General features: G+C 53.4%; 1 protein-coding gene across 1 annotated transcript in view; it reads left to right on the forward strand.

Moving 5' to 3' along the window:
* LOC115184200 (E3 ubiquitin-protein ligase RBBP6) overlaps positions 1–15592 on the forward strand; it is a 62583-nt gene that overhangs the window by 16282 nt on the left and 30709 nt on the right. The window contains exon 4 of the mRNA XM_029745221.1: positions 7679–7723. Within this exon, the coding sequence (XP_029601081.1) occupies positions 7679–7723 (45 nt within the window). The remainder of the gene's footprint in view (positions 1–7678; positions 7724–15592) is intronic.

Genomic DNA, 15592 nt, shown 5'->3' on the forward strand with positions numbered 1-15592 from the left:
TCCACTCTAACCACTAGGCTACCTGCCGCCCCTCCACTCTAACCACTAGGTTACCTGCCGCCCCTCCACTCTAACCACTAGGCTACCTGCCGCCCCTCCACTCTAACCACTAGGCTACCTGCCGCCCCTCCACTCTAACCACTAGGCTACCTGCCGCCCCTCCACTCTAACCACTAGGCTACCTGCCGTCCCTCCACTCTAACCACTAGACTACCTGCCGCCCCTCCACTCTAACCACTAGGCTACCTGCCGCCCCTCCACTCTAACCACTAGGCTACCTGCCGTCCCTCCACTCTAACCACTAGGCTACCTGCCGTCCCCCCACTCTAACCACTAGGCTACCTGCCGCCCCTCCACTCTAACCACTAGGCTACGTGCCGTCCCTCCACTCTAACCACTAGGCTACCTGCCGTCCCTCCACTCTAACCACTAGGCTACCTGCCCCCCCCCTCTAACCACTAGGCTACCTGCCGTCCCTCCACTCTAACCACTAGGCTACCTGCCCCCCCCTCTAACCACTAGGCTACCTGCCGTCCCTCCATTCTAACCACTAGGCTACCTGCCGCCCCTCCACTCTGACCACTAGGCTACCTGCCGCCCCTCCACTCTAACCACTAGGCTACCTGCCGGCCCTCCACTCTAACCACTAGGCTACCTGCCGTCCCTCCACTCTAACCACTAGGCTACCTGCCGCCCCTCCACTCTAACCACTAGGCTACCTGCCCCCCTCCACTCTAACCACTAGGCTACCTGCCCCCCTCCACTCTAACCACTAGGCTACCTGCCGCCCCTCCACTCTAACCACTAGGCTACCTGCCCCCCTCCACTCTAACCACTAGGCTAACTGCCCTCCATCCACTCTAACCACTAGGCTACCTGCCGCCCCTCCACTCTAACCACTAGACTACCTGCCGTTCCTCCACTCTAACCACTAGGCTACCTGCCCCCCTCCACTCTAACCACTAGGCTACCTGCCCCCCTCCACTCTAACCACTAGGCTACCTGCCGTCCCTCCACTCTAACCACTAGGCTACCTGCCGCCCCCCCACTCTAACCACTAGGCTACCTGCCGTCCCTCCACTCTAACCACTAGGCTACCTGCCGTCCCTCCACTCTAACCACTAGGCTACCTGCCCCCCTCCACTCTAACCACTAGGCTACCTGCCCCCCTCCACTCTAACCACTAGGCTACCTGCCGTCCCTCCACTCTAACCACTAGGCTACCTGCCCCCCTCCACTCTAACCACTAGGCTACCTGCCGTCCCTCCACTCTAACCACTAGGCTACCTGCCGTCCCTCCACTCTAACCACTAGGCTACCTGCCGCCCCCCCACTCTAACCACTAGGCTACCTGCCGTCCCTCCACTCTAACCACTAGGCTACCTGCCGTCCCTCCACTCTAACCACTAGGCTACCTGCCCCCCTCCACTCTAACCACTAGGCTACCTGCCCCCCTCCACTCTAACCACTAGGCTACCTGCCGTCCCTCCACTCTAACCACTAGGCTACCTGCCGTCCCTCCACTCTAACCACTAGGCTACCTGCCGTCCCTCCACTCTAACCACTAGGCTACCTGCCGTCCCTCCACTCTAACCACTAGGCTACCTGCCGCCCCTCCACTCTAACCACTAGGCTACCTGCCGCCCCTCCACTCTAACCACTAGGCTACCTGCCGTCCCTCCACTCTAACCACTAGGCTACCTGCCGTCCCCCCACTCTAACCACTAGGCTACCTGCCGCCCCTCCACTCTAACCACTAGGCTACGTGCCGTCCCTCCACTCTAACCACTAGGCTACCTGCCGTCCCTCCACTCTAACCACTAGGCTACCTGCCCCCCCCCTCTAACCACTAGGCTACCTGCCGTCCCTCCACTCTAACCACTAGGCTACCTGCCCCCCCCTCTAACCACTAGGCTACCTGCCGCCCCTCCACTCTAACCACTAGGCTACCTGCCTCCCCTCCACTCTAACCACTAGGCTACCTGCCGTCCCCCCACTCTAACCACTAGGCTACCTGCCGTCCCCCCACTCTAACCACTAGGCTACCTGCCGCCCCTCCACTCTAACCACTAGGCTACCTGCCGCCCCTCCACTCTAACCATTAGGCTACCTGCCGCCCCTCCACTCTAACCACTAGGCTACCTGCCGTCCCTCCACTCTAACCACTAGGCTACCTGCCTCCACTCTAACCACTAGGCTACCTGCCGCCCCTCCACTCTAACCACTAGGTTACCTGCCGCCCCTCCACTCTAACCACTAGGCTACCTGCCGCCCCTCCACTCTAACCACTAGGCTACCTGCCGCCCCTCCACTCCAACCACTAGGCTACCTGCCGTCCCTCCACTCTAACCACTAGACTACCTGCCGCCCCTCCACTCTAACCACTAGGCTACCTGCCGCCCCTCCACTCTAACCACTAGGCTACCTGCCGTCCCTCCACTCTAACCACTAGGCTACCTGCCGTCCCCCCACTCTAACCACTAGGCTACCTGCCGCCCCTCCACTCTAACCACTAGGCTACGTGCCGTCCCTCCACTCTAACCACTAGGCTACCTGCCGTCCCTCCACTCTAACCACTAGGCTACCTGCCCCCCCCCTCTAACCACTAGGCTACCTGCCGTCCCTCCACTCTAACCACTAGGCTACCTGCCCCCCCCTCTAACCACTAGGCTACCTGCCGTCCCTCCATTCTAACCACTAGGCTACCTGCCGCCCCTCCACTCTAACCACTAGGCTACCTGCCGCCCCTCCACTCTAACCACTAGGCTACCTGCCGGCCCTCCACTCTAACCACTAGGCTACCTGCCGTCCCTCCACTCTAACCACTAGGCTACCTGCCGCCCCTCCACTCTAACCACTAGGCTACCTGCCCCCCTCCACTCTAACCACTAGGCTACCTGCCCCCCTCCACTCTAACCACTAGGCTACCTGCCGCCCCTCCACTCTAACCACTAGGCTACCTGCCCCCCTCCACTCTAACCACTAGGCTAACTGCCCTCCATCCACTCTAACCACTAGGCTACCTGCCGCCCCTCCACTCTAACCACTAGACTACCTGCCGTTCCTCCACTCTAACCACTAGGCTACCTGCCCCCCTCCACTCTAACCACTAGGCTACCTGCCCCCCTCCACTCTAACCACTAGGCTACCTGCCGTCCCTCCACTCTAACCACTAGGCTACCTGCCGTCCCTCCACTCTAACCACTAGGCTACCTGCCGCCCCCCCACTCTAACCACTAGGCTACCTGCCGTCCCTCCACTCTAACCACTAGGCTACCTGCCGTCCCTCCACTCTAACCACTAGGCTACCTGCCCCCCTCCACTCTAACCACTAGGCTACCTGCCCCCCTCCACTCTAACCACTAGGCTACCTGCCGTCCCTCCACTCTAACCACTAGGCTACCTGCCGTCCCTCCACTCTAACCACTAGGCTACCTGCCGTCCCTCCACTCTAACCACTAGGCTACCTGCCGTCCCTCCACTCTAACCACTAGGCTACCTGCCGCCCCTCCACTCTAACCACTAGGCTACCTGCCGCCCCTCCACTCTAACCACTAGGCTACCTGCCGTCCCTCCACTCTAACCACTAGGCTACCTGCCGTCCCCCCACTCTAACCACTAGGCTACCTGCCGCCCCTCCACTCTAACCACTAGGCTACGTGCCGTCCCTCCACTCTAACCACTAGGCTACCTGCCGTCCCTCCACTCTAACCACTAGGCTACCTGCCCCCCCCCTCTAACCACTAGGCTACCTGCCGTCCCTCCACTCTAACCACTAGGCTACCTGCCCCCCCCTCTAACCACTAGGCTACCTGCCGTCCCTCCATTCTAACCACTAGGCTACCTGCCGCCCCTCCACTCTAACCACTAGGCTACCTGCCGCCCCTCCACTCTAACCACTAGGCTACCTGCCGTCCCTCCACTCTAACCACTAGGCTACCTGCCGTCCCTCCACTCTAACCACTAGGCTACCTGCCGCCCCTCCACTCTAACCACTAGGCTACCTGCCCCCCTCCACTCTAACCACTAGGCTACCTGCCCCCCTCCACTCTAACCACTAGGCTACCTGCCGCCCCTCCACTCTAACCACTAGGCTACCTGCCGCCCCTCCACTCTAACCACTAGGCTACCTGCCGCCCCTCCACTCTAACCACTAGGCTACCTGCCGCCCCTCCACTCTAACCACTAGGCTACCTGCCGTCCCTCCACTCTAACCACTAGGCTACCTGCCGTCCCCCCACTCTAACCACTAGGCTACCTGCCGCCCCTCCACTCTAACCACTAGGCTACCTGCCGTCCCTCCACTCTAACCACTAGGCTACCTGCCCCCCCCCTCTAACCACTAGGCTACCTGCCGTCCCTCCACTCTAACCACTAGGCTACCTGCCCCCCCCCTCTAACCACTAGGCTACCTGCCGTCCCTCCACTCTAACCACTAGGCTACCTGCCGCCCCTCCACTCTAACCACTAGGCTACCTGCCGCCCCTCCACTCTAACCACTAGGCTACCTGCCGTCCCTCCACTCTAACCACTAGGCTACCTGCCGTCCCTCCACTCTAACCACTAGGCTACCTGCCGCCCCTCCACTCTAACCACTAGGCTACCTGCCGCCCCTCCACTCTAACCACTAGGCTACCTGCCCCCCTCCACTCTAACCACTAGGCTACCTGCCCCCCTCCACTCTAACCACTAGGCTACCTGCCGCCCCTCTACTCTAACCACTAGGCTACCTGCCCCCCTCCACTCTAACCACTAGGCTACCTGCCCTCCATCCACTCTAACCACTAGGCTACCTGCCGCCCCTCCACTCTAACCACTAGACTACCTGCCTTTCCTCCACTCTAACCACTAGGCTACCTGCCCCCCTCCACTCTAACCACTAGGCTACCTGCCCCCCTCCACTCTAACCACTAGGCTACCTGCCGTCCCTCCACTCTAACCACTAGGCTACCTGCCGTCCCTCCACTCTAACCACTAGGCTACCTGCCGCCCCTCCACTCTAACCACTAGGCTACCTGCCGTCCCTCCACTCTAACCACTAGGCTACCTGCCGTCCCTCCACTCTAACCACTAGGCTACCTGCCCCCCTCCACTCTAACCACTAGGCTACCTGCCCCCCTCCACTCTAACCACTAGGCTACCTGCCCCCCTCCACTCTAACCACTAGGCTAGCTGCCGTCCCTCCACTCTAACCACTAGGCTACCTGCCGTCCCTCCACTCTAACCACTAGGCTACCTGCCGTCCCTCCACTCTAACCACTAGGCTACCTGCCGTCCCTCCACTCTAACCACTAGGCTACCTGCCGCCCCTCCACTCTAACCACTAGACTACCTGCCGCCCCTCCACTCTAACCACTAGGTTACCCTGCCGTCCCTCCACTCTAAGCACTAGGCTATCTGCCGCCCCTCCACTCTGACCACTAGGCTACCTGCCGCCCCTCCACTCTAACCACTAGACTACCTGCCGTCCCTCCACTCTAACCACTAGGCTACCTGCCGTCCCTCCACTCTAACCACTAGGCTACCTGCCGCCCCTCCACTCTAACCACTAGGCTACCTGCCGCCCCTCCACTCTAACCATTAGGCTACCTGCCGCCCCTCCACTCTAACCACTAGGCTACCTGCCGTCCCTCCACTCTAACCACTAGGCTACCTGCCTCCACTCTAACCACTAGGCTACCTGCCGCCCCTCCACTCTAACCACTAGGTTACCTGCCGCCCCTCCACTCTAACCACTAGGCTACCTGCCGCCCCTCCACTCTAACCACTAGGCTACCTGCCGCCCCTCCACTCTAACCACTAGGCTACCTGCCGCCCCTCCACTCTAACCACTAGGCTACCTGCCGCCCCTCCACTCTAACCACTAGGCTACCTGCCGCCCCTCCACTCTAACCACTAGGCTACCTGCCGCCCCTCCACTCTAACCACTAGGCTACCTGCCGTCCCTCCACTCTAACCACTAGGCTACCTGCCGTCCCCCCACTCTAACCACTAGGCTACCTGCCGCCCCTCCACTCTAACCACTAGGCTACGTGCCGTCCCTCCACTCTAACCACTAGGCTACCTGCCGTCCCTCCACTCTAACCACTAGGCTACCTGCCCCCCCCCTCTAACCACTAGGCTACCTGCCGTCCCTCCACTCTAACCACTAGGCTACCTGCCGTCCCTCCACTCTAACCACTAGGCTACCTGCCCCCCCCCTCTAACCACTAGGCTACCTGCCGTCCCTCCACTCTAACCACTAGGCTACCTGCCGTCCCTCCACTCTAACCACTAGGCTACCTGCCGTCCCTCCACTCTAACCACTAGGCTACCTGCCGCCCCTCCACTCTAACCACTAGGCTACCTGCCGCCCCTCCACTCTAACCACTAGGCTACCTGCCGCCCCTCCACTCTAACCACTAGGCTACCTGCCGTCCCTCCACTCTAACCACTAGGCTACCTGCCCCCTCCACTCTAACCACTAGGCTACCTGCCGCCCCTCCACTCTAACCACTAGGCTACCTGCCCCCATCCACTCTAACCACTAGGCTACCTGCCCCCATCCACTCTAACCACTAGGCTACCTGCCCTCCATCCACTCTAACCACTAGGCTACCTGCCGCCCCTCCACTCTAACCACTAGACTACCTGCCGTTCCTCCACTCTAACCACTAGGCTACCTGCCCCCCTCCACTCTAACCACTAGGCTACCTGCCCCCCTCCACTCTAACCACTAGGCTACCTGCCGTCCCTCCACTCTAACCACTAGGCTACCTGCCGTCCCTCCACTCTAACCACTAGGCTACCTGCCGCCCCTCCACTCTAACCACTAGGCTACCTGCCGTCCCTCCACTCTAACCACTAGGCTACCTGCCGTCCCTCCACTCTAACCACTAGGCTACCTGCCCCCCTCCACTCTAACCACTAGGCTACCTGCCCCCCTCCACTCTAACCACTAGGCTACCTGCCGTCCCTCCACTCTAACCACTAGGCTACCTGCCGTCCCTCCACTCTAACCACTAGGCTACCTGCCGTCCCTCCACTCTAACCACTAGGCTACCTGCCGTCCCTCCACTCTAACCACTAGGCTACCTGCCGTCCCTCCACTCTAACCACTAGGCTACCTGCCGCCCCTCCACTCTAACCGCTAGACTACCTGCCGCCCCTCCACTCTAACCGCTAGGCTACCTGCCGTCCCTCCACTCTAACCACTAGGCTACCTGCCCCCCCCCTCCACTCTAACCACTAGGCTACCTGCCGTCCCTCCACTCTAACCACTAGGCTACCTGCCGTCCCTCCACTCTAACCACTAGACTACCTGCCGTTCCTCCACTCTAACCACTAGGCTACCTGCCCCCCCTCCACTCTAACCACTAGGCTACCTGCCGTCCCTCCACTCTAACCACTAGGCTACCTGCTGCCCCTCCACTCTAACCACTAGGCTACCTGCCCCCCCTCCACTCTAACCACTAGTCTACCTGCCGTCCCTCCACTCTAACCACTAGGTTTGAGCTGGCAGTCTGTTCCAGAGTTTTTATAACTTTTTTAAATGTTTTTATACCATCAACACTCTTTTGACAGTAGATATCTAGCTCATGTGTTACTCTACAGAGTGTGTGTGTGTGTGTGTGTGTGTGTGTGTGTGTGTGTGTGTGAGACGGAGCAGTAATCTGATTTTTGTCTCTAATTCAAACAGATTGATGATCATGCTGCATCTATATCACTGGCCCAACTCTCAAAGGTATACTATATATTCTCCTCTCCTCTCTCCTCTCTCCTCCTCTCTCCTCCTCTCTTCTCCCCTCCTCTCCTCTCCCCTCCTGTTACATTGACTGACTTGGTTGGTTGGTTTTATTGGAGATGTAGAGATGTCATCCTTCTGTGTTTAAATGGGGTTAAATTATGTTTTTTTTTATTTATGTAACAGGATATTAGTCATTCATACAGTAATATTTATAATGTAATATATATATATACATATATATATATATATATATATATACACAAATATACAGTAATATTTATGTAATATATATATACAAATATACAGTAATATTTATAATGTAATATATATATATATATATATATATATATATATACAAATATACAGTAATATTTATAATGTAATATATATATACAAATATACAGTAATATTTATAATGTAATATATATACAAATATACAGTAATATTTATGTAATATATACAAATATACAGTAATATTTATAATGTAATATATATATATATATATATATATATATATATATATATATATATATATATATATATATATATATATATATATATATATATATATATATATATACATTATATATATACAAATATACAGTAATTTTTATAATGTAATAATATACAAATATACAGTAATTTTTATAATGTAATATATATACATTATATATACAAATATACAGTAATATTTATAAAAGACGATGTTAACTTAATTTTAAAACATTTCATTGCTGGTTTTATAATGATCTTGATTGTTGTTGTGATATTAATGTGATGTTTTGTTGTCCCTGGTCATGTAAAGAGACGTCTCTGTTCTGTCTTTTAGTCTGAAAGGGGGGGGATGTACGCTTGCTGCTGCTTACACTCGCCTCGTACACACACACTCGTACGGTACACACACGAACACACACACACGAACACACACACGAACACACACACGAACACACGAACACACACACACACGAGCACACGCACGTATCCGGAGCACAGTTACATTCCTGAAGAACGAAGTTTTCACAGCATTTTTTTTTTCTCTCTCAAAATGAAGACTCGACTGTTTTTAATTATTATTTTTTTGCTCATCCATGACCTTTCACCCCCGTAGGACACTAATTTAAAAACAATACCTGTTTATAAATCTTGATTTCAAACTTATTGAAGCCATGTAAACAACTTTTAACATTTTAAACTTGACAAATCCTCTCTACTGCACCATGCTTGGTCACCGCACTGTGTTTTTGAAGAGATTTACTTATATGTGTGTGTGTGTGTGTGTGTGTGTGTATATATATATATATCTCATTTAGCAGATGTAATTTATCCTCGAATATATTTGTTTTATCCTTTAAATATATAGTTGCTGAGGTAAGGCGGAGACCTACAGTGTGGAATGAACCACTGACCTGCTTCTTGTTTGAACCCTTTTTGATGTTGTGATGGAACGGTACTGTTGCTGTAATGTGTTTATATATATATATATATATAATAATAATAATCTATAATATATATATATATATATATAAATAATAATCTCTCTCTCTCTGACGTCAAATCAGAAAACAACATTACTACTTTTTAACGGTGTTAAAGGCTGTATGACAGTGAGCTATTAAAATGATTCTGTTTTGATGATTGGGTAGCTGGAATGTGGAGGATGAATGTTTTTTTGACTTTTTTTATTTATTTTTTTATCAATAAAACTTGGCAAACGTCTCGTAGACCCCTGACCATTTATGTGTACTACTCATCTATTCTTGAAGGAAAATCTGTTTTTATTTTCTCTCACCCCCCCGTGTATTTACACTTCCTGTCCTTTTTTAGTAAAGTCACTTCCTGTCCTTTTTAGTAAAGTATTTTTTAGTAAAGTAATAAGTTGCTAAAAGCAAAATGTGTATTCAGACTGACTAGGTTAGATACAGACTGACTAGGTTAGATACAGACTGGCTGACTGGGTTAGACACAGACTGGCTGACTGGGTTAGACACTGGCTGACTGGGTTAGACACAGACTGACTGGGTTAGACACAGACTGACTAGGTTAGACACAGACTGACTAGGTTAGACACAGACTGACTGGGTTAGACACAGACTGACTGGGTTAGACACAGACTGGCTGGGTTAGACACAGACTGACTGGGTTAGACACAGACTGACTGGGTTAGACACAGACTGGCTGACTGGGTTAGACACAGACTGGCTGACTGGGTTAGACACAGACTGGCTGACTGGGTTAGACACAGACTGGCTGACTGGGTTAGACACAGACTGGCTGACTGGGTTAGACACAGACTGGCTGACTGGGTTAGACACAGACTGGCTGACTGGGTTAGACACAGACTGGCTGACTGGGTTAGACACAGACTGGCTGACTGGGTTAGACACAGACTGGCTGACTGGGTTAGACACAGACTGGCTGACTGGGTTAGACACAGACTGGCTGACTGGGTTAGACACAGACTGGCTGACTGGGTTAGACACAGACTGGCTGACTGGGTTAGACACAGACTGGCTGACTGGGTTAGACACAGACTGACTAGGTTAGACACAGACTGGCTGACTGGGTTAGACACAGACTGGCTGACTGGGTTAGACACAGACTGGCTGGCTGGGTTAGACACAGACTGGCTGGCTGGGTTAGACACAGACTGACTAGGTTAGACACAGACTGACTGGGTTAGACACAGACTGACTGGGTTAGACACAGACTGACTGGGTTAGACACAGACTGACTGGGTTAGACACAGACTGACTGGGTTAGACACAGACTGACTGGGTTAGACACAGACTGACTGGGTTAGACACAGACTGACTGGGTTAGACACAGACTGACTGGGTTAGACACATACTGACTGGGTTAGACACAGACTGGCTGACTGGGTTAGACACAGACTGGCTGACTGGGTTAGACACAGACTGGCTGACTGGGTTAGACACAGACTGGCTGACTGGGTTAGACACAGACTGGCTGACTGGGTTAGACACAGACTGGCTGACTGGGTTAGACACAGACTGGCTGACTGGGTTAGACACAGACTGGCTGACTGGGTTAGACACAGACTGGCTGACTAGGGTTAGACACAGACTGGCTGACTGGTTAGACAGACTGCTGAACTAGGGTTAGACACGACTGGCTGACTGGTAGACACAGACTGGCTGACTGGGTTAGACACAGACTGGCTGACTGGGTTAGACACAGACTGGCTGACTGGGTTAGACACAGACCTGGCTGGACTGGGTTAGACACAGACTGGCTGGCTGGTTAGACACAGACTGGCTGGCTGGGTTAGACACAGACTGACTGCTGGTTAGACACAGACTGGCTGACTGGGTTAGACACAGACTGACTGGGTTAGACACAGACTGACTGGGTTAGACACAGACTGACTGGGTTAGACACAGACTGACTGGGTTAGACACAGACTGACTGGGTTAGACACAGACTGACTGGTTAGACACAGACTGACTGGGTTAGACACTGGCTGACTGGGTTAGACACAGACTGGCTGACTGGGTTAGACACAGACTGGCTGACTGGGTTAGACACAGACTGGCTGACTGGGTTAGACACAGACTGGCTGACTGGGTTAGACACAGACTGGCTGACTGGGTTAGACACAGACTGGCTGACTGGGTTAGACACAGACTGGCTGACTAGGTTAGACACAGACTGGCTGACTAGGTTAGACACAGACTGGCTGACTAGGTTAGACACAGACTGGCTGACTAGGTTAGACCACAGACTGCTGACTAGGTAGACACAGACTGGCTGACTAGGTTAGACACAGACTGGCTGACTAGGTTAGACACAGACTGGCGACTAGGTTAGACACAGACTGGCTGACGAGGTTAGACCCAGACTGACTGGTTAGGACACAGACGGACTGGTTAGACACAGACTGACTGGGTTAGGCACAGACTGACTGGGTTAGGCACAGACCTGACTGGGTTAGAACAGACCTGACTGGGTTAGACACAGACTGACTGGTTAGACACAGACTGGACTGGGTTAGACACAGACTGGCTGACTGGGTTAGACACAGACTGGCTGACTGGGTTAGACACAGACTGGCTGACTGGGTTAGACACAGACTGGCTGACTGGGTTAGACACAGACTGGCTGACTGGGTTAGACACAGACTGGCTGACTAGGTTAGACACAGACTGGCTGACTAGGTTAGACACAGACTGGCTGACTAGGTTAGACACAGACTGGCTGACTGGGTTAGACACAGACTGACTGGGTTAGACACAGACGGCTGACTGGTTAGGACACAGACTGGCTGATTGGGTTAGGCACAGACTGGCTGACTGGGTTAGGCACAGACTGGCTGACTGGGTTAGACACAGACTGGCTGGCTGGGTTAGGCACAGACTGGCTGGCTGGGTTAGACACGGACTGGCTGGCTGGGTTAGACACGGACTGGCTGGCTGGGTTAGACACGGACTGGCTGGCTGGGTTAGACACGGACTGGCTGGCTGGGTTAGACACGGACTGGCTGGCTGGGTTAGACACGGACTGGCTGCTGGGTTAGACACGGACTGGCTGGCTGGGTTAGACACGGACTGGCTGGCTGGGTTAGACACGGACTGGCTGACTGGGTTAGACACGGACTGGCTGGCTGGGTTAGACACTGACAGACTGGCTGGCTGGGTTAGACACTGACTGACTGGCTGACTGGGTTAGACACTGACTGACTGGCTGACTGGGTTAGACACTGACTGACTGGCTGACTGGGTTAGACACTGACTGACTGGCTGACTGGGTTAGACACTGACTGACTGGCTGACTGGGTTAGACACTGACTGACTGGCTGACTGGGTTAGACACTGACTGACTGGCTGACTGGGTTAGACACTGACTGACTGGCTGACTGGGTTAGACACTGACTGACTGGCTGACTGGGTTAGACACTGACTGACTGGCTGACTGGGTTAGACACTGACTGACTGGCTGACTGGGTTAGACACTGACTGACTGGCTGACTGGGTTAGACACTGACTGACTGGCTGACCGGGTTAGACACTGACTGACTGGCTGACCGGGTTAGACACTGGCTGACTGGCTGACCGGGTTAGACACTGGCTGACTGGCTGACCGGGTTAGACACTGGCTGACTGGCTGACCGGGTTAGACACTGGCTGGCTGGCTGACCGGGTTAGACACTGACTGGCTGACTGACTGACCGGGTTAGACACTGACTGGCTGGCTGACCGGGTTAGACACTGACTGGCTGACTGGCTGACCGGGTTAGACACTGACTGACTGACTGACTGACTGACCGGGTTAGACACTGACTGACTGGCTGACCGGGTTAGACACTGACTGACTGGCTGACCGGGTTAGACACTGACTGACTGGCTGACCGGGTTAGACACTGACTGGCTGACTGGCTGACCGGGTTAGACACTGACTGACTGACTGGCTGACCGGGTTAGACACTGACTGACTGACTGACTGGCTGACCGGGTTAGACACTGACTGACTGACTGACTGACTGACCGGGTTAGACACTGACTGACTGACTGACTGACTGACCGGGTTAGACACTGACTGACTGGCTGGCTGACCGGGTTAGACACTGACTGACTGACTGGCTGACCGGGTTAGACACTGACTGACTGACTGACTGACGGACCGGGTTAGACACTGACTGACTGACTGACTGACGGACCGGGTTAGACACTGACTGACTGACTGGGTTAGGCACAGACTGACTGACTGACCGGGTTAGGCACAGACTGACTCTCAGGACTTTCTCCTCTCCCCTCCCCTGTCTATATACTAGTTGACTTTCTCCCCTCCTCTCCCCTGTCTATATACTAGTTGACTTTCTCCCCTCCTCTCCCCTGTCTATATACTAGTCGACTTTCTCCCCTCCCCTGTCTATATACTAGTTGACTTTCTCCCCTCCCCTGTCTATATACTAGTTGACTTTCTCCCCTCCCCTCCCCTCCCCTGTCTATATACTAGTTGACTTTCTCCCCTCCCCTCCTGTCTATATACTAGTTGACTTTCTCCCCTCCCCTCCCCTTCTATATACTAGTTGACTTTCTCCCCTCCCCTGTCCTATATACTAGTTGACTTTCTCCCCTCCCCTCCCCTGTCTATATACTAGTTGACTTTCCCCCTCCCCTCCCCTGTCTATATACTAGTTGACTTTCTTCCCCTCCCCTCCCTGTCTATATACTAGTTGACTTTCTCCCCTCCCCTCCCCTGTCTATATACTAGTTGACTTTCTCCCCTCCCCTCCCCTGTCTATATACTAGTTGACTTTCTCCTCTCCCCTCCCCTCCCCTGTCTATATACTAGTTGACTTTCTCCTCTCCCCTCCCCTCCCCTGTCTATATACTAGTTGACTTTCTCCTCTCCCCTCCCCTCTCCCCTCCCCTCCCCTCCCCTCCCCTGTCTATATACTAGTTGACTTTCTCCTCTCCCCTCCCCTCCCCTGTCTATATACTAGTTGACTTTCTCCCCTCCCCTGTCTATATACTAGTTGACTTTCTCCCCTCCCCTGTCTATATACTAGTTGACTTTCTCCCCTCCCCTGTCTATATACTAGTTGACTTTCTCCCCTCCCCTGTCTATATACTAGTTGACTTTCTCCCCTCCCCTGTCTATATACTAGTTGACTTTCTCCCCTCCCCTGTCTATATACTAGTTGACTTTCTCCCCTCCCCTCCCCTGTCTATATACTAGTTGACTTTCTCCCCCTCCCCTCCCCTCCCCTGTCTATATACTAGTTGACTTTCTCCCCTCCCCTCCCCTCCCCTGTCTATATACTAGTTGACTTTCTCCCCTCCCCTCCCCTGTCTATATACTAGTTGACTTTCTCCTCTCCCCTCCCCTCCCCTGTCTATATACTAGTTGACTTTCTCCTCTCCCCTCCCCTCCCCAGTCTATATACTAGTTGACTTTCTCCCCTCCCCTCCCCTCCCCTGTCTATATACTAGTTGACTTTCTCCTCTCCCCTCCCCTCCCCTGTCTATATACTAGTTGACTTTCTCCTCTCCCCTCCCCTCCCCAGTCTATATACTAGTTGACTTTCTCCTCTCCCCTCCCCTCCCCTGTCTATATACTAGTTGACTTTCTCCCCTCCCCAGTCTATATACTAGTTGACTTTCTCCCCTCCCCTCCCCCTGTCTATATACTAGTTGACTTTCTCCCCTCCCCTTCCCTGTCTATATACTAGTTGACTTTCTCCCCTCCCCTCCCCTGTCTATATACTAGTTGACTTTCTCCCCTCCCCTCCCCTGTCTATATACTAGTTGACTTTCTCCCCTCCCCTCCCCTGTCTATATACTAGTTGACTTTCTCCCCTCCCCTCCCCTGTCTATATACTAGTTGACTTTCTCCTCTCCCCTCCCCTCCCCTGTCTATATACTAGTTGACTTTCTCCTCTCCCCTCCCCTGTCTATATACTAGTTGACTTTCTCCCCTCCCCTCCCCAGTCTATATACTAGTTGACTTTCTCCCCTCCCCTCCCCTGTCTATATACTAGTTGACTTTCTCCCCTCCCCTCCCCAGTCTATATACTAGTTGACTTTCTCCCCTCCCCTCCCCTGTCTATATACTAGTTGACTTTCTCCCCTCCCCTCCCCTGTCTATATACTAGTTGACTTTCTCCTCTCCCCTCCCCTCCCCTGTCTATATACTAGTTGACTTTCTCCTCTCCCCTCCCCTCCCCTCCCCTGTCTATATACTAGTTGACTTTCTCCTCTCCCCTCCCCTCTCCCCTCCCCTCCCCTCCCCTGTCTATATACTAGTTGACTTTCTCCTCTCCCCTCCCCTCCCCTGTCTATATACTAGTTGACTTTCTCCTCTCCCCTCCCCTCCCCTCCCCAGTCTATATACTAGTTGACTTTC

Source organism: Salmo trutta, unplaced genomic scaffold, assembly GCF_901001165.1.
Source record: "Salmo trutta unplaced genomic scaffold, fSalTru1.1, whole genome shotgun sequence".
Taxonomy (NCBI): Eukaryota; Metazoa; Chordata; class Actinopteri; order Salmoniformes; family Salmonidae; genus Salmo; species Salmo trutta.